The 21,072-nt window shown below is 32.4% G+C and overlaps 1 protein-coding gene across 1 annotated transcript in view; it reads left to right on the forward strand.

Moving 5' to 3' along the window:
* TARS3 (threonyl-tRNA synthetase 3) overlaps positions 1–16,958 on the forward strand; it is a 33,191-nt gene extending 16,233 nt beyond the window's left edge. Inside the window, exons 10-19 of the mRNA XM_074294995.1 lie at positions 1,073–1,171; positions 3,503–3,669; positions 4,541–4,703; positions 5,485–5,622; positions 6,262–6,339; positions 6,428–6,528; positions 10,454–10,558; positions 14,606–14,678; positions 15,000–15,114; positions 16,558–16,958. Of these exons, the coding sequence (XP_074151096.1) occupies positions 1,073–1,171; positions 3,503–3,669; positions 4,541–4,703; positions 5,485–5,622; positions 6,262–6,339; positions 6,428–6,528; positions 10,454–10,558; positions 14,606–14,678; positions 15,000–15,114; positions 16,558–16,706 (1,188 nt within the window). The 3' untranslated portion in view covers positions 16,707–16,958. The remainder of the gene's footprint in view (positions 1–1,072; positions 1,172–3,502; positions 3,670–4,540; positions 4,704–5,484; positions 5,623–6,261; positions 6,340–6,427; positions 6,529–10,453; positions 10,559–14,605; positions 14,679–14,999; positions 15,115–16,557) is intronic.
* The last annotated feature ends 4,114 nt before the right edge of the window (positions 16,959–21,072 follow it).

Genomic DNA, 21,072 nt, shown 5'->3' on the forward strand with positions numbered 1-21,072 from the left:
GCTGTAGCATGTACAGTAGCCGCACCACAATAAACTGTCTTGACAGATGGGCTGAAACAGGTGGGGGCTTACACAGGGACCTCAAACTTGTTGGTATGTTAGGGGGATGTCTACCCCAAGCATGTGAAGATTTCTCTCAATGGGATGGGTAGATGAGAACAATTTGTTCCAGTGGGGCATGAAGGTGACTGAAGCAGGAGCTGTGGAGCACTTAGAGCTAGTCAGACATGGAAGAAACCAAAGTCATCCATTGCATTCTGACCTACTGCTAGTCATCTTGACTTTTGTCTTGCCACTGGATTTTGATGACCCTGGAAGAAAGAGTGAAGCATACAGTGCAACTCTACTTCATATATCCAAATCACATTTGGGTAGGATATCACCTTATGATGTCATTGGTCCTCTTTGAAATGAAGAATGAATAACAGTCATGTTACCATTGATAGACCTAAAATGTATCACATAGCTAAATTCTTTTATAATAATCTTTCCTTATCTTCTACTTTTCCCCTTGTTTGACTTCAAAAAGGACAAACTACATATTTCTGAATCTACCTTACTATTCCACTGCAGTTTCTTTCCTTGCTCTTCAAATTAATATCCTATGACCTATCCCAGAATATTCACTTACTGCATATTTAAAATTGCATTTGTCTCTTTTAAAAGACTTATCCTTGAATAATTAAAATTATTCTACATAATATTTATTCCAGATGAGGTATTCTTTTCTTAATGTCTGCCTTGTACAAGAAATCATTTCAATTTGAATTGGCTGGATAATGATTACTTTTCCTTCAAAATACTTTATTAATCAATAATTTCTTCATAAAATACATATCAGGTATTACAAAGTAAGTAAATTAGAAATATATCAGAATATTAAGGAAAAGAGAAAATAAAAGCTTAACAATACAAAGAAAGCCAACCCTAAAAAAACTATTTAAAAGGAATTAAATTTTCATATAAGGGATAGCATATGTTTCAATAATATATAAGAAGTCTGAATTATGTAGTAGAAATTTTCTGTTTTGCATTCAAATTTTAAACTTGAAATGTGATTGTTTTAATGTAGGAACAGGAACTTTTCTTTTTCCATGATCTGAGTCCAGGAAGCTGTTTTTTCCTTCCAAGAGGAGCTTTTATCTATAACGCACTCATAGATTTTATAAAAGTAAGTAAATTTGTTATTTATTAAGATTGGTGTCTTAGCATTTTGCATATTCATTTTAGTTACATAAGCTTTAAAAATATCACTGCATTTGTACTTTATTTTCCTTTTTTTTTTTTTTAAAGTAACATAGTTAATGGAAAATTCCAAACTATTTCCATTAATTCTATTTTCAACACATTAGTGACTTTCAGCCTAATATGTCTTCATAAGATCTAGAGTTTAAAAGGCTTTTCAAGATAATCTAATTCATCTCACTCGTGTTATAAATGAGGACACTGAAGGCTAGTTAGGTAAGGTGATATGTTCAAGCTCACATAAGTATGAAAAGAGCTAGGGTTAGAGTCTTGGTCATCTAAGTTTCAATACCAAGAATTTATTATACAATTTTTTAAAAAATGGAAGCATGTTTATTTTCCCTAAGAAAAATGCAAATGTTTAGATTTTTCCTAAAATCTATTTTCTAAATTGTGTCTAAAACCTATATGCAGAATCAAAGATTGCAGTTCTATTCATTCATTAAACACAATGATAGATTAGAAAATTGTCTCATTTCATCTCTGTATCTCTTGTCTAGCATAGTACCTTTAAAATTTTTTGATATTCTTTGTTTTTATATTGCCTTCATTTAAAAATATATCTCTCTCATTTTCCCACCTAAAAGGTCATTTCTTATAGCAAAGAATAAAAAAGAGAAGAAAATCAGTAACCCAGCAAAATAGTCATATCAATAATGCCTGAAAGTGTATACAAAGTTCTACATTCATTTTTCCCCCACGTCTGCAAAGAAAGGAAGAGTTCATCTCTTCTTCAGAGCCAAGCTTGTATATTATAATTATACAATATTCAGTTTTGCTTTTGTTTGTTGCTGTTTTATTGATATTGATATAGTGATTATGTTTATTGTTTTCTGTTAAGTCTGGGCTAGTTCTCTGGAGGCCTCAGGATCAGCCAGTCAGACTAAGTAAGAGTCCTTGGTCTTTAGGGAGAGAAGCAGGCAAACTGGCAGGAGTTTAGCCAAAGAGCTCTTGTTTCTGGAGTCCAGAATCTCCATCTTTCTCCTCCTCCTCCTGCTGCCAAGTGAAGTCTCTCTCACCCCACCCTCTAATCCTTGCCTATGATTATCTTAACATCAAACATTGAGCCAGCACCAATGGTGAGAAGAGCCATTTTTCCAAACATATGGTAATAGAGTCATTGTCTCATAGCAAATAGGTTAGCTTTACGTGCTCAGTTGTCTGTGTCAAGCATACCTTTCTGGAGTTTCAGCCCTTTACAATTTTCCTACTTAATTTATTTCCCTTCCCTGTAATTCATCCCATGTGCCCCTGTAGTCTACATATTTATTGTTTATTTATAGCAACATTCCATTGTAGTCATATACTATGAATTTTTAGCCATTCCCTAATCAAGGGACATTTATTTTGTTACCAATTCTTTTCTATTACAAAAAAGTGAATATGTTGGTATATATAAAGCATTTTTTTTAAACCTACTTGAAATATATGCCTAACAATGAGATTTCTAAGTTAAAAGAGTATGGACATTTTTCTTATTTCTTAGCACAATCTGAAATTACATTTCCAGAATGATTACATCAATGCATAGTTCCATCAGCAGGATATTAGTGTGGAAGTCTCTCCAGTATTAACTATTCCCATCTTATGTCATTTTTTGCTAGATTTCTGGGATTTACATAAAACCACATGGTTTTCTTAGAATGCTCTGGAACAATACAATATTGTGTATAATTGTGAGGGGTTCCAATTTTTCTTTTGAGAATTGCTTATTCACATCCTCTAACCACTTAGCCTCTAAACAATGGCTTTTAGTCATATACATTTGTGTTAGATCCCTATATATCTTTGATAACATATACCTTGTCAAAGAGAAGTAATCATTATAGAATACTATAGATGTGTTTTGTGTGGGACATTGAGCTTAATCCATATTGACCACACATTGTACCTTGTTAAAAAAAAAAAAAAAAATGAGCCTTGGAGAGGTTGGAAACTTTGGATGTGAAATGATGCATATGCCGATAAAGCAATTAATGTGTTGGTTGACATGCCAATAAAAAAAGTCCACCATTGTAAAAAATAGATCCCTAAGGATCTCTTGCATATTTGTATTTCTTCTCTTTCTTATAAAAACAGAGTACAGTATTTTTTTTTGAAAAACAGCATTTTACTGGACCTTAAATCATGGTTCATTTAGCCAATGCTTAATGTTAGATATGATCATAAGTGATTTTTAACAATGTATTATTGTTAGTCTTATTTTGCTTGAAAGAGATATATTCATTAATTTTTTTTTCTTTAATATATTTTGTAGGAGGAATATCATCGGCGTAATTTTACAGAAGTGATGTCTCCTAATATCTACAATTGTAAACTCTGGGAAACATCAGGACATTGGCAGCATTACAGTGAAAACATGTTTTCTTTTGATGTTGAGAAGGAGACATTTGCACTTAAACCCATGAATTGTCCAGGGCATTGGTTAGTATTTTCAATCTAATTTCAGATGTCCATACTTATTTCAAATGAGTACTCAACTTTATGTGTCTTTGTATACATGTAGAAACATCTCTTACATTTATTGTGTGACTATTTGTTGGATTTGTTCTGAAGAAGTTTTTTCTGAGGTCCTTTTAAAAATAATTCTTGGTGAAATTTTTATTGGTTTCTTTATTTCATAGCTTTGACTTTAAAATATATTTAATCATTGGCAGGAATAGAATAGTTAGCTGGAAAGTTGAGGCTTTTGTTTTGATAGTTTTGGGAAGTTACTTCTTAGAAAACAATTTTAAAAATTTTTTATTTGAATTTCTTTAATCAACTAGCATTTATTAAGCATCCATTATGGTGTCAGACTCTGCTTGGCACTGATGATTCAAAGATCAAAACATGGAACAGTATCCATTTTCAGTTCTCTTTCTCTCTCTTTTCATTCATAGATAAGATGGTTATGATGACACTTGACTCTCTGAGAGAGAGCTTCAAGGCTAACATATTAGGAAGCTTATTTGAAAGAATGGGCTCTAAAAATGATAGGTTGTAGAATAATTGGGCCACTCTAAGAACATGGAGTTATATCCTTTCTCTATTTGTTGAGACAATCCTCTCTGAGAAAGAGGGATCTTTTTGGCTTTATATTTGATACGGCTTTTTTCCCCTCAACCTGATGCTATGACATACAATTCAGTAAGACTCATAAGAAATGGATATCATAATCTTGTTAGTGCTCCTGAAACAGGTTAAGGAATTCGAAATTTCCATCTTGAATTCCAATTTTAGGCGGATAGTCTTTAAAAAGTTACTTTATTTTTCTGTACTTTGTACAATCTTCATATAATTGCATTTGTCTTAGTCTGATGTTTGCTCATCGTCCACGTTCCTGGAGGGAAATGCCTGTCAGACTAGCTGATTTTGGAGTTCTTCATCGGAACGAGCTGTCTGGAACTTTAAGTGGTTTAACACGTGTCAGACGATTCCAGCAGGATGATGCACACATCTTTTGCATGATGGAGCAAGTAAGCAAAAAATACAAAACCAAGCTGAATCAGTGGAGCAGCAGTCTGTTCTAGTATTCACCTCTTCATTTTTTTTTTTTATCTTCAGTTTCCTTCTAAAATGATAATGATTTAATTTTAATTGTTCTAATTGAACACATGGAAGGATTTTATGCATGTTTAAATCAACTATTTTTGTTTTCCTGAATTATTTATAATTAATATCCCATTTTCTGAGATAGAAACATCAATAATAATGAAATTGTGAAGCATAGAAAGATTGACATACCTTAGTAGAGATTTCTTAGAAATTTTATCTCATAAATGCTCTGTTACTTTTTATGTGCTTAAAACTGAATTACTAACTAAAGTCTCTTTAATAACAAGTAATTTTTACTTATTTAGTCACGTCCAACTCTGTTACTCCAATTGGGGTTTTATTGGCAAATATACTGAAGTGGTTTGCTATTTCCTTCTCCAGCTGATTTTACAAATGAAGAAGTTGAGGCAGATAGGGCTAAGTGACTTGCTTAGGGTCACATAACTAGTGTCTGAGGCCACATTTGAACTTAGGTTTTCCTGACTCCAGACTGGTGTTCTATCTACCATACCACCCAGTGCCCATAAGTAATTTTAGTAGAGTGTATAATTTTAGTAGGGTGTGATCAGATGCATTATCTAGAAACATACTTCAGTTTTTGACATTTTTCTAATTCAAAAATATTTCAGTAGTTTTGAGGGAAAAATAGGTAGCAATGTTGAAGAGTTTCTATTTTAAATTCATCATTTGGTTAAATTTCAGATTGAAGAAGAAATGAAGGGATGCTTAGAGTTTTTGCAATCAATTTATACAGTATTTGGATTTTCCTTTCAATTAAATCTTTCTACACGGCCTGAAAACTTCCTAGGAGAAATTGAGATATGGGACCAAGCTGAAAAGGTAAAAACCACAAAAAGTTACTCATTTCATTTTATGTTAGTTCCTTGTGAGTCTTCATTATTTTGTAATAGAATTTTTTTAATTATAATTTTTTCCCTGTTAATTCCAGTCTTGGATTACCACAGACCAGGTGGCTTATGGCTTGTCATACACATCATGGGAATTTACTCATTGGTGGATCACCAATATAATATTTTTTATTTATTCAAGTTTTAAAATAACATAAAGCTTTTAATTAGGAGAGTTGGCTTTAAAATATTTATTGTATAAAGTCTTCTTTTCATGGCCAAATTAATTTTCCTTATGTTTAAAAAACTAAGAATAGAGTGCTTGTTACTTTTTTATCATTCAGCATAAAATTATTAAATCTCATAAGTTAATGTTCAATTATTTAAATTCTTTATCTTTTTTCTAGCTAAAATTTTTACTGTTTAAATTTATTTTTAGGCATATTAAGTTGTATTAAAATAAATTTATATTCATATTAAAACATATTCTTTACTTCAGTGATTCTTACTTAACCTCATAAGTGACATCCATATTCAACAAAATATTTTTTGAAGGTCCCGCATAATATGTGGAAAAAATAAAAGTACAATGTAAAAAAGGATTACAATATTCTCTCTCTCTTAATATTAGCAACTTCAAAACAGCTTGCAGGAATTTGGAGAACCATGGAAATTAAACCCAGGAGATGGAGCATTTTATGGGCCTAAAGTAAGCAAAGTAAAATTACTTCTTAAATAGCTTATGAGATGTAGGTTGAAAAATTCTTGCATCTTATAAAAAATAATTTAATTTACAGATCGATATAAAAATCAAAGATGCCATTGGAAGGTACCACCAATGTGCTACTATTCAGCTTGATTTCCAACTACCCATCAGATTTAACCTTACATATGTTAGGTGAGTAGTTGAATTATTGGAATGTTGATTTTAATTGTCACTTGAATGATGTTAGTAGCTTTGTTACTTAATAAAACAAAAACATTAAACTAGGCCTATTCTTCATTTGATATGCGGTAAAAACCTTTTTTTTTTATGATTTTTATTTTTTTTATTTTTATTTTTATTTTTAAAATTTTATTTTATTTTATAATTATAACATTTTTTTGACAGTACATATGCATGGGTAATTTTTTACAACATTATCCCTTGCCCTTACTTCTATTCAGATTTTTTCCCTTCCTCCCCCAACCCCCTCCCCCAGATGGCAAGCAGTCTTATATATGTTAAATATATTACAGTATATTCTAGATACAATATATGTGTGTAGAACCGAATTTTTTGTTTATGCGGTAAAAACCTAATAAATGCTTATTTTTGATTGATTAGTCTCTTATCACTTAAAACAGACATATCAAAACTAACCTATTTTCTTCTCTTCCACTTCATCTCAACTTAGTGATAAACAATAATAGCATATTTTCTGTCCCTTAAACTTATAAACTGAATTGTTTGATTATTCTTTATACAATAGCTTTTTATTTAAGATAGGTGATTTTTACATGAAAACATTTCAATGGAGAATCCATTTTTATAAAATTGTCATATAGATGTGTTAAATTGAATGTTATTCATGAATTCTTTATATAATTTGTTATACACAGAGCTTAGAATTATGACATACCTTACGGATCAGCTAGTCCAGACTCATAATTTTACATATAGGAAAACTGAGGCCAAGAAGAGCTTAAGTTATAATATCAATATCCTTCTTGAAATGAAGCATCCAAATGTGGGCAACAATCCAAATTTAATCAAACTAGACCAGCAAAACTATCATCTCCCTAGTCTTGACCACAATGCTTTCTTCATGCAATCTAAATTATATTAGTAAAACTCTGATTAGAGGAGAGTATATAGTATGGCTGTCATCTCCTTATATCTGAATATTGGACTTTTCAATTCAACCTAAGGTTATATTAGCTTTTTTAGACTTCTACATTACCCTGTTGTTTCAAACTGAGCTTGCAGTCCATCAGAATCTCAGTGATTTTTAAATAGGAACTGCTGCCTCACTCTTCTGGTCTTTGTGAATTTGACCTTTTTGAATCCAAATTCAAGATTTATTGAAGTTTATCTTATTATACTTGGCTAGGTAAGATCTTTTATTATCCTGTTTGGCATCATACAATGTTATTTATCTTTCTAGTTTGTGTCATCTGTATATTTGAGAAGCATAATCTTTATGCTTTTATACAGGTCAAATATGTATCCCAATCTGCTGGAAATATCCTTCCGACTGGATTTTAGACTATTAATGACTGTTCTTAATAGTTCAACTATCCAAATCCACCTGATTAATATTGTCTAGCATACATTTCCCCATCTTATTCATCTGAATAGGCTGAGAAATTTCATCAAATGTTTTGCAGAAATCTAGGTCAGCTCTTTCTATAGCATTCTTTGATATATTAATGTACTAACTTTGTCAAAAAAAAAAAAAAAAAAGAGAGAGGAAGAAAATAAGGTTACCATCATCTGTTCTAGAATGATGAATATAGTACTATCCAAACAAACACTGAAAGAGAATTTAGGAAATCAGGAATGGTAGAAGACAAAATAATATGACTTTCATCTTTATTCCATATTATAAATATTAAATAATTTGCAAAAATCCAGTATTGTTTTCTTTGTTTTATAGCTCTCTCTCCTTTTTTGATAACAAAAGTTCTAGAAGGAGCCTATAAGAATAGCAATTTGAATTTTAAAACCCCTGACTCATATTCTGTGTAGTTTGTCAATGATTAATCCCATAGTGGTTAGAAAATTTGACAGATGTTCCATTATATAGGAAAAGTCTAGTGTGGAGAGTAAATGAATGACAAAGATGTCAAATCCTAGCCTCCTTGGGCTTCAATTTCTTCATCTGTAAAATGAGAGGTTTGCACTACATGGCCTTTGAGGTCTCTTACCAGTCTATAATTCAACCTTCCTATGTCCATAAATTTTTGTTCTATATCTTGCTTCCCCTTTTCAGCCAAATTTGTTGAAAAAACTCTCTGTACTCATTGCCTCATCTCCTCTCCTCTCCTCATACCTTCTTCTAGATCCTCTACAATCTGGTTTCTAACGTTATCACAACTCAAAACTACCTCTAAAAAGTCATTAATGATCTCTTTTAAAAGGTCAGATCTATTGGCTTAATCTTGGTCCTCATCCTTCTTGTCTTCTGCAAAGCATTTGCTAGTGCTGAACATCTCCTCTGGGTACTTTTTCCTCTCGGAGTTTTGTGAAATTGCTCTTCAGGGGTTCTCCATAAGTGTCTAACTGTTCCCTTTCAATCTCCTTTATTCATTCATCATTTATGCCACTTCTAATTGAGGCAATGAGAGGAAGAGGGGAAGGAGCACCTCTAGACTCTATTCTAAGCTCTTTTCTCTGTTGATTATCTCTTTTATTTTTAAATAATTGCTTTTTATTTTCAAAATACATGCAAAGATAGTTTTCATCATTCACCCTTACAAAACCTTGTATTCCAATTTTTTTCCCTCCCTTCCCCTAGACAACAAGTAATTCAACATAGGTTAAACATTTAACTATCTCTTTATGACCTCATCTGCTCATGTGGGCTTAATCATCTTATGTTAATGTCTCCCAGTTCTGTATTTCCTTCTTACTCACTCTCCTGAGCTGTAGTCTCATATCACCAATTTATGATTTGACATTTTGAACTGGATGTCTTATTGATAGCTCAAATTTAAGAAATCCCAAAATGAAATTATTATCTCCCCTTACAAAACTCAGCCCTCTTCTGAATGTTCCTTTTTTTGTCAAGTGTAATCCCATCCTTTCAGATATTTAGGTATGCAATCTCAGTGTTATTGTCTTCCCCTTTCACTCATCCCCTGTATCAATTAAGCTGCTAAATCTTGTCATTTCTACCTCCACAACATCCCTCAAATATCTTCTTCTCTCTAATCATACAGTTGCCATCCTAATTCATATTCTCATCTTTACTATTTCATCAGCATCTTAATTGGTTTTACAGCCCCAAGTCTCTTTCTTCTCCATCCATCCTTTACATATCTGCTAAACTGATTTTCCTGTAGGGAGTATTTGACCATGTCATTCAGTAACTCCCAAGTAACTCTTACCTGCAAGATCGATATAAACTCCTGTGACTAACATTTAAAGTTCTTTACAACTTGTCCTCAGCCAACTTTTCTGCCCTGCTTGTATATTTCTTCATTCCATGCAAGCTATAATCCAGCCAAACTGGCATTATCTGCAGCATTCTATCTCTTGTCTGTGCATTTGCCCTAGTGTTTCCCATTCCTAGAATATACTCCTTCTTCATTTTGTCCCTCAGAATCCCTAGATTACTTTAAGGGTTGGCTCTAGTACTATTTCAGCATGAGACCTTTCCTGATGCCCCTGGTTGCTAATGTCTTCACCTCTCTCCCTGGTAAATCTGTAAGCCTTTTGAGAGTAAGAATTAGTTTCATTTTTGGCTTTGTATCTCCAGAACCTAACAGTGCCTAGCACATGGTAGGCATTTTGTAAACGTTTACTTCTTGATTGACTGAATGGATAGAAAAAATTTAAACTACTTATTACTACTTTTTTATTATAAGAGTTATAATAAAATTATAATAAAATAATTATTTTTTGCTTTTTAATTATACACTGGTGTTCTGAAATATCTCAGACTTTTTTCATAGAGATCCATTTTTCAAATAAAATACAGTACATATATTAAAGTTTTAGTGACTATCAAATACCTATCATTCTATATTATTTTGTAGAGGAGATAACTGGAAGAAAAGAATATAATTATTAATTAAGGAATTTTAAAATGTCTAACACTATATTTTTTTTATTTCAGCAAGGATGGTGATGATAAAGCAAGACCAGTGATCATTCATCGAGCTATTTTGGGTTCAGTAGAAAGAATGATAGCCATTCTTTCAGAAAACTATGGAGGAAAATGGTAAATAATAGAGAAAAAAACATTTTTAATTGAAAATGTTATTGCTATTATTTATTTTTAAATTACCTTTATTTTCACATATATCACTCTGATCTCCTACCCTCCTCTTGTTACACCATTTTATCCAGAAAGCCATTCCTTACAACAAACATAAACAGAAGGGGTGAGGGAGGAGGGGGAAGCAGTCTAACAAAACCAGCTAACATATGAACGAAGTTTGATATCATATGAAGTGTACCTTTGCCAAAAAAGGATGAGAGATGTATTTTTCCATCTCTTTTTAGGATTAAGCTTAATTATTATAATTACATAACAGTCTCTTTCTTTTTCATTCTTTCTCTGTTCTCCTTCTCTCTCCTTTCTTCCTTCCCTCTATTCCTCCCTTTCTTCTTCCTTCTTTCCTCCCCTCTTTCTCCCTTTGTTTTTCTCCTTTCTTCCTTTCTGTTCTCCTTCCTTTTTTCCTTCCTTCCTTCTCTTCTCTTCTCTTCTCTTCTCTTCTCTTCTCTTCTCTTCTCTTCTCTTCTCTTCTCTTCTCTTCTCTTCTCTTCTCTTCTCTTCTCTTCTCTTTTCTCTCTCTCTCTCTCTCTCTCTCTCTCTCTCTCTCTCTCTCTCTCTCTCTCATTATTGTATATTGACTCTGTCTTCTTTACACTATAAAAGCTTTCCCATTCTATTCTGAATTCTTCATAGGCACCATTTCTTGTGTGGTATACATACTATATTCACGTACTGCAATTTATAAACAATACTTTTTTTAAAAGAATCTCATACACCAGCTAATGGTGCAGTGCATAGATTTTAAAACATGATTTTATTTTTTTTTATTTTTATTTTACTTTTTATTTACAAAGCATATACATGGGTTATCTTTCCAACACTGGCCCTTGCATAACCTTTTGTTCCATATTTTCCCCTCCTTCCCTTCCCCCCTTCCTTAGCTGGCAGATAGTCCAATACATGTAAAATACGTTGAAATATATGTTAGATCCAATATTATATATATATTTATAGTTATCTTGTTGCACAAGTAAAATCAGATCAAGAAGGTAGAAAAACTGAGAAAGAAAACAAAATGCAAGCAAATAACAACAGAGAGAGTGAGAATGCTATGTTGTGTTCCACATTCTGTTCCCATGGTTCTCTCTCTGAGTATAGATGGCTCTCTTCATCACTGCACAAGTGGAACTGGTTTAAATCATCTCAATGTTGAAGAGAGCCATGTCCATCAGAAATGATCGTGGTATAGTCTTCTTGTTGCCATGTAGAATGATCTCCTGGTTCTGCTCATTCCACTTAGCATCAGTTCATGTAGTTCTCTCCAAGCCTTTCTGAAATTATCCTGTTAGTCGTTTCTTACAGAACAATATTCTGTAGCATTCATATACCATAATTTATTTAGCCATTCTCCAATTGATGGGCATCCACTCTGTTTCCAGTTTCTTGCCAATACAAAGAGGGTTACCACAAACATTTTTGCACATGTGAGTCCCTTTCCCTACTTTAAGATGTCTTTGTGATATAAGTGCAGTAGAAACATGTAGTGTATAGATTGTTGGGCCTAGAGTCAGGTATACCTGAGTTCAAATCTGGTTTTAGGTACTTATTAGCTGTGTGACCTTGGGGAGGTCACAAAATACTGTTTGCCTTAGGATAATAATTAGGAAAAGAATAGCATCTATCTTTTTTCTTTATTAAAACTTTTATTTTTCAAAAAATATGAGTAGATAATTTTTTAATATTAATCCTTGCAAAACCGTGTGTTCCAATTTCCCCCCCTTTTCCCCACCTCCTTCCCTAGATGGCAAATAGTCTAATATATGTTAAACATGGTAGAACTATATGTTAAAGCCAATATATGTATACATATTTATATAGTTATCTTGCTGCACAAGAAAAGTCAAATCAAACCAGAAAAAGTGAGAAAGAAAATAAAATACAAACAACAAAAAGAGTGAAAATAATAGCATCTATCTTGTAGGGGTATTGTACATCTCAAATGAGTTAATATTTATAAAAGGGCTTAGTACAGTCCCTGGCACATAGTAGGTGCTACATAAATGTAGTCATTTCCCCCCAAACTTCTCCCATATGTACATGTTTAAATAGATAAATATTGATTTGAAATGATGCAATAACTATATCTTCATAATAAAAAATATTCTAAATTATGCCTCAAAAAATAATAATGGCTGTGTCAGAGAAAAATCAGAAAGGAACATTGATATTAAGCCCTGTTATTCTAGTTTTTATGTTAACTGGTTAACAGAAATGCAAATTTTTTTAATATGACTCTTAGGTTCCAAGTTTTAGGGAGTTTCCCAAAGTCAATCAGTCTGCTGATATGCATTTAGCCTACTATATATAGGTTATCACTAGTCATTACCATAAAATGACTTTTGAAGGGAGTGGGTTTAGGTTTGTGATTTCATTGGCATTGGGTAGTACAATTGAGAAAATTCCCTTGTCCAGTGCAAATCATCAACTATTCTGCAACACTGAGTCTTAGAGAAATCTCTGAGACTTTAAGAAATAAAGGTACTTGATTTGGATTACACAGCCAATATGTATTAGAAGTAGGACTTGAACCTTAGAAAAAGTGTTTACAACCTAGGTCTTTCTAATTCCAAATCCAGATCTCTTATTTACTCTGCTACACTGCCTTTCATCTTAAAATGTGTGAAATGAACATTGAAAGTTTACATTAAATGTTAGTTGAGAATAAAAGCAAATATTTTTGTTTGTTTTTTAATTTTTTTTTCTGAGGCATTTAGGGTTAAATGACTTGCTCATGGTCATACAGGAAATGTTTTTTGATAATGTAGATTGTAGGTTATAAAACTTCTGAATTACAGCAAACCTTATAGGTTATGTAATACAACGACCCAGTTTTTCAGATAAGAAAATTGATTCAGGTTCAAAATAGTTAATGGCAAAGCCAGTACTAAAACCTGTCTCCTTACTATTACTCTTTTTGCTATAATGTGGCCCCTCTTCTAGAACATATAGAAGTTGTCATTCTATTTTTTTCCTCTCCATCAAACTCTCTGTTGAGCCTTCATTATTCTGGAAGTCCTAAAAATTTCAGCAGTTCAATAATCCTAGCAGTTTCAGTTGACAGTTGAAATTGGAAGCCAAATTGCCAAAAATTGAGAAGTGAGTGAGAGAGGAAGAAGTGGAATCAACAAGTAGAGACAACCTTTAAGGATTAGCTGAGAAAATGCAGAAAGATGCAAGATTCTAGCTTGAAGAATGGAAGGCTGTGAGAGGTTTTTTTTTTTTGTTTTGTTTTGTTTTTTTGTTTTGTTTTGTTTTGTTTTTTTTAAGGATAACAGAGTTCTGAGTCTGTAGGCAACAAGATAGGAATTAGTATATGGGAAGAGATTGGAAGGAGATGATGGTAGAGGTAATCTGCCTCTGAATATGGGAAAGAATGATGCTGAGGGCACATTTAGAAGGGTTGGCCTTGGAAAGGAGAAAGATCACTTCATTATCAGAGATAAATAAAGGGTGAGATAGGAAGAAGGATGACAAGGATTTTTGAGATGAAAAGAAAAGGGGAAGTTTGTATTAAATAGCCTCATTTTCCTCAATAAAATAAAAAGAGTCTTGAGCTTAACCTCTAGGTGAAGGGAGGGAGAGATGTGGAAGGTTAGAAATAAGAAGAGAAGGTCTGGAACAGCTTCTCTGAGGATTGGAATGGGGAATTAATCAGGGAGCCTTGTATCAGGATGCTTCCTATCTCGTAGGGTTATTGGAAAAAGAATTTTCAAATATAAAGATTTTGTGTATCAGCTTTTCTAGTCTTTCTTTAGCAGTACTTTGTGGCCTTAAACCAGGAGGAGGAAAAAAGTGGATGACAGAGTGATCCAGAGATATGTATTACATTAAAAATAAATTAAAAATTAAATTGAATTAAAATTAGAAAATAATCTAGAAACAATATAAGTTTATTCTAAAATACTTAAAGAATCAGTCCGATGTTTATTATTTAAGTTTGCATAAATAACAAGAATGTACTTTTAAAAATACATCATTCCTGTTTTTCAGGCCTTTCTGGCTGTCTCCACATCAAGTAATGGTAATCCCTGTAGGACCAACTTGTGAAGACTATGCACTACAGGCAAGATAAAAAGCTTTCTCTCATATGCACTAGATAATAATAACTTTGCCCTATATTTTCTCATAATGGTTTTTAAATGCTACACAATTAAAATTATTATATTAATTCAATAATTGGGAATATAGTCTTGGTTGGAATTAAATGGAATTAAATCTATGTAGTAATAAAACAAATTAATCACCATGGGGCTTATGTGCTTTTTAAGATTTTTTAGAATCGTGCTTATAATATTTACCCTGGGGTATATTCAAGCTACATTTTGCATACTTTCTATTAATACAAATATTATAATAAAAAATTTGTCTGAAATTTCCCCCCTAGATATCAAAGGAATTTTTTGAAGCTGGATTCATGGCTGATGTTGATCTAGATCAAAGCTGCACATTAAATAAGAAAATACGAAATGCACAATTGGCTCAATATAATTTTATTTTAGGTAATTAATTTTTTTTACATATGCCTTGCACTCTGAGTTATATATATAAGGTTAAGAATGTTTGGAAATGTATTAGAACTGTATTAATCTGCTTTAAGTTTGGCTTCAAATCAATAAAAAGGCAAAAATAAGGGTAGTTAATTTTCCAGAAATTTATTCTTGCATTTTGGTGACCAATAAAATAACCAATAATTGACCAATAAATAACCAATAAAGTGATGAGTATAGCATCACTATTTTACTATGTGATCATATCTTGGATTTTCAAGAAGCAGTTTTGTGTTAAACAGACTCTGAGACATGATTGTTTGCTTTTTTTCTTGGAAGCATGCTTACATACTTTTTATATGCATGCTATTACTATTCCATTGATGAAGAAAATTATTTAATGGATGTCGATTCTTTAAGTAAAAATTTTTCTATGAACCCCAATTCCTTCATTTTAGTTACTTTATGGAAGAATAACACACTTTGTTTTGCCTTTCTTCATTTATAAGAAATTTTATGGATTGGACTAAGGGGTAAAAGTGGGAGTATCAATTTAAAATAAAGAATATGGTTCAGATTCAAAATAACATTTGTTTAACAATTAGGGAAAATAATTCTTTAGGGAGTGATTGAATGCTAACCTTTGGACTTAGTTTCAGCATCATACATGATGTAGAAGTAAGAAATTTCATTTGTATACCTGTGAAATTTTCAAAAGTTCTTTTCTACTGAAAATAATAAAAATAACTAGCCTAATATAACAGCAGCTTGGCATAATGGATAGAAAGCTGGGTTTGAAGTCGGGAATCTTCAGATCCAATACCTATTTCTGACTTTCTGGTTTTATGACTTTTTCCAAGGTAATTAACTTCTCAGTGCTCCAGAGAATTATTTTAAGATTATAAATTGCAGAGAAGGTGCTTATATGCTTGGGTACAAATCATTTTCTTACTAAATAATTTTCTTTTTTTTCTAAATAATTTTCTATGTCAATAATCTCACAGAGTTAATTGAAATATAAATATATGATATAATTTATGATATCTGACATAGCATCATCCCAAATGTTTTTCAACATCTTCAGGATATTTTATACTGGGTATGATGGTTTGTAGGGTTTGGAAAAAGATACTTTATCTCAGGGAACTTATAAAGAAAAGTATAATGTTATCAATTTTAAAAGAAAACACTCAGAGGCAGCTAAGTGACAAAGTGAATAGAGCACTAGCCCTGAAGTCAGGAGGACCTGAGTTCAAATATGGCCTCAGACACTACTTCCTATTAGTATGACCATGGGCAAAGGCACTTAACCCCAATTGCCTCAGCAAAAAAGAAAAAAGATAAAAAGAAAATACTCAAGATAAAAACATTTTGTAACTTGTTAAAATGGCTAAGCTGTTGACTAAACTGTTGACTAAAACCAGAACATGCTTTTTTTTTTCCCTCTTTAAACAGTGGTTGGAGAAAAAGAAAAAATAAATAATGCTGTAAATGTTCGAACAAGAGATAACAAAATTCATGGAGAGGCTTCAATAGTTTCCACCATTAATAAATTGAAGAAACTAAAGGAGTCACGTACATTAAATGCAGAGGAAGAATTTTGAAGTTCCTGTGTTCTACTGGCCAAGCTTTAAGACATTTTCTAAGACTTGAAGATGGAATTCCTTTCCTTAGCTTCTTAAAATTTTACTTATTGCCAGATCGTTGGACTTACCCACAACAACAAGGCATTGGCAGAAGGGAAAATGTTGTATGATTTCAATTTCAATACCTACTATTCTGAAACAAAACTAAATTATGCAAGTGTTTTAGTTAGCAATAAAAGAAGACAATTTAGGGAAATTTTCAAAGAAAAATAATGCCTTGGTGTGTGTTTGTTAGAAGAAGGAGTTCATTTCATTGAAAAAAAGGAAAATAATGGCAAATACAGTGATTTAGTGATATTATTACTAAGGATTATTTAAACTTTTCAAAAGACAGATGAACTTAAAAAAGCCTGTGAAGTTCTGGGTTATACAATGACACTCTAATTTTATTTTGAAATGATATTATTATGTCTTAGATATTTTATGGTTATTGAACTATGTGAACATTTTTTTCTTCAGAATTCAGCAAATAATTCATGCAGCAAATACTTTAGACTTTTTCTTGTAGATGCTTTACACAAAATTTTTAAAAACTGGAATCTGAATGACCCTTGGATTTCCCATTATTTACTTTGGATAACAGAAAACTTCAGAGTAAAATGTATGCAGGAAGATATATTGCTACTCTCCATATTGCATACATTAGAGATTTGCTTTTTTTAAGAAAAATGAAAATAAGATGGCATTACATTTTAAATTACTTTATTAAACACTCTAGTAAATGCTCCAAAAAGCATTTTCTCAATCAAATTATCTTTGATTAAATGACAATCAGCTTATAATTTTCTTTTTCAATAAATCTATAGAAAAACTGATTTCAGGATATATTGAAGAGGACATGTCCACAATCCTAGAAGTGGGGTACCAAAAAAAAAGTTCTCTCCCACAAAGAGTTTGTAGTTTTATTAGAAAGACAAACTATAACATTCATGAAAGTTTTAATAAGCTAATTATGTGGAGTAGAAAATAAGGTCAAAGTTAGAGAAAGTGGGCTAGAGTTCTCTTGGGATATTTTTCAGTAGAGTTGGAGTTTGGGTTGGATATTGAGAGCTAAATTACATTTTAAATTAATAGGAGAGGGAAAAATCCTAAAATGGAGGAATGACATAATCTGTGAGAAAAAATGAGTTCCCTAAATAAAGCAGAGAAAATTCATGTAAGTAGAAATCTATTTGAATATGTAAACTGGGACCTGATTAAGAAGGCGCATGGAAATCAAGGTAAAGGAATTCATATTTTCACAAGAAAGTACTTTAACCAGGTCCTATGGCAGGCCTGAAGGACATTGGAGTAATTCATATATATGTATATTAAGAGGTACTATGGTACAATCTTTGGATTGATGTTTAATATATTTTGAATTATAGGTGAAGGCTATATGCTTTTTTTTTTTTTTGCAAGGCAATTAAGGTTAAGCAACTTGCCCAGAGTTACACAGCTAGTAAATTTTAAGTGTTTGAAGTCAAATTTGAATTCAGATCCTCTTCACTACAGGGCCAGTGCTCAATCCACTGTACTATCTAGCTGCCATAGTCTATATGCTTTTAAGAAAAGACTCTGAAAAAGAATTTATGCAGTTAAGAATGTATTTTTGAAAATCTGCTTTTTTCTTTGCCTGGTTTTATCACTCTTACCACTTAGTTTATATACTAGTAGTATCATAGCTTTAGAGCTGGAAGGGTTTAGCTCTCCAAGAAAACTAAGGCCCTGAAGCTTACTTGCCTGAGGTCCTTTGGCAGTCAATGCAAGAGCCAGGACTCAACTAAAATTCCAATGCTCTTGAGACTATACTATAGGATAAAGGAGACTTTTGGTCTTGTTTCAAGTTACTCCACAAATTATCTGTTTATTTTGGGGATGTACAGAGCCAGTTCTTCTGTCTTCCCTTTCCTTCTTAAATCAGTAATCAATCCAATGCAAAATTGTGGAATCAATAGGATTTGTTATCTTCTTTTTTATTCTCTCTTCTACAATGGTACCTCCTTTCTTTACCAACTCTAAGACCTGTAGGTCTCTTGCTCTCTCCTCAAGTAAAATTTAAAACTATATATTTTCCTTATCCCTTTGAAAATCTGTTCTCAGGAAATACTTACATTACACTATGATTTTATAATCAATATGTTAATCTCTCAGTTATGCTTTTGTATTTAGGCATAACTGTAAAATGGAAGACTGTATAGCAGGGTAAAGAAGAAAACTCTTTGGTTTTCTGAGTTAAAAAGAACTTGCTTTGAAGTCACACCATTTTTACCTAATAATACCAGGGAAGTCACAAATATCTAAAAAAGTTAAGTAGATGGGAACCAACAAGATCTAGTCCAATTCTGTTATTTCAAAGTTAGGATGTAAACCTAGTCAGTTTTATCAATGAAATTCATCTATATCCTATCATACTACTAGAAATCATTGAATCACAGTGAAAAAGATCTCAGAAGCCAACTGGTTCAACTCATTTGAGGAAAATGAAATTAAATGACTCCCTTGGAGTCACATAAAAATATGGAGAATTTGAACCCCTGTCCTCTGACTCACTTTTGAACACTAATGCTCCTTTCACTGTGCTTTGTCAATCTCACAGGTTTTAATGTCTTCTCATCTCAATTGTTTCAACACTGTTCTTATTTATGTCAGTCTCTTAACAATATATAAGCTCTTTAAAAAAAAATTATAGCTTTTTATTTTCAAAATATACATGGATAATTTTTGACATTCATCCCTACAAAATACAGTGTTCTAATTTTTTCCTTCCCTCCCCCCTCCAGTCAGCAAGTAATCCAATAAATGTTAAACATGTGCAATTCTCCTATACATATTTCCACAAATATCATGCTGCACAAGAAAAATCAGATCCAAAAGGAAAAAAAAAAGAAAAAATGCAAACAAAAAAAAAATGAATGAAAATGCTATGTTAAGGTCCACATTCAGTTCCCACTTTTCTCTCTCTAGGTGTGTAATGCCAGAGAAACTGAGGCAAGGCAGAGATTGGTTTTTAATCATTTTAATGTGAAGATTTTAGACTTGAGTGAGTTTTGGCTAGCCAGCTTTATGGGATTCTTGTCCAAAGCATTCAGAAGTGAGGAACTAAGTCAGGAAACTTTTACAGGGTTTTAGCTATAGGGAAAACAAAGGCAGATAAAAGGGGGGGAGGCAAGCAAACCGGGTGAGCGGACAAGCCATAGTTCCAGGAAAGGATCATAACTTAGTCCTGATAGGATAAGGGTCAAGATAAGAAAGGTGAGGGTAGGAGACAGTGACATGAGGAGCAATACTCAAAAGGGAGGTGGAATTATCCCAGCAAGGATTTAGATAAGGCACCTGGAATTTTATGATACAATGGCATGCCAAAACTTTCAAGGTTTTTCATGACTCAATTTCTCCCAGTTCTAATGGCAAGGAAAAAAGGAGTGGAGCTATAATTTTAATAATTCAGGGCATTGGAACTGATCTGAAACATCTGAAACATCAGAATTGATCATTGTATAATCTTGCTGTTGCTGTGTATAATGATCTCCTGGTTCTGCTCATTTCACTCAGCATCAGTTCATGTAAGTCTCTCCAGACCTTTCTGAAATCATCTTGTTGGTCATTTCTTACAGAACAATAATATTCCATAATATTCATATACCACAATTTATTCAGCTATTCTCCAATTGATGGGCATCCCTCAGTTTCCAGTTTCTAGCCACTACAAAAAGGGCTGCTGCAAACAATTTTGTACATGTGGGCCCCTTTCCCTCCGTTATGATTTCTTTAAGACACAAGCCCAGCAGAAACATTGCTGGATCAAAGAGTATACACAGTTTGAGAGACCTTTAGGTGTAGTTTCAAATTGCTCTTCAGAATAGTTGAATTAGTTCACAATTTCACCAACAATATATTAGTGTCCAATTTTTCCATATCCCCTCCAACATCTTTTCCTGTCATTTTAGCCAATTTGAGAGGTGTGTAGGGGCACTTCAGAGTCTTTATTTGCATTTCTCTGATCAATAATGATTTAAAGCACCTTTTAGAAATGGTTTTAATTTTATCTGAAAATTGCCTCTTCATATTCTTTGACCGTTTATCAATTGGAGAATGATTTTAATTCTTATAAATTTAAGTCAATGTTCTTTTTAAAATTTTTTAAATTAATTTCATAATTATAGTTTTTTGACATTACATATGCATGGGTAATTTTTTATACAGCATTATCCCTTGTACTCACTTCTTTTCTGAATTCTCCTCTCCTCCCTCTACCCCTCCCCTAGATGACAGGCAATCCCATACATGTTACATGTGTTACAGTATATCCTAGATACAATATATGTGTTTCTTGTTGCACGGT

The sequence above is a fragment of the Sminthopsis crassicaudata genome, chromosome 2 (genome assembly GCF_048593235.1).
Source record: "Sminthopsis crassicaudata isolate SCR6 chromosome 2, ASM4859323v1, whole genome shotgun sequence".
Lineage (NCBI taxonomy): Eukaryota > Metazoa > Chordata > Mammalia > Dasyuromorphia > Dasyuridae > Sminthopsis > Sminthopsis crassicaudata.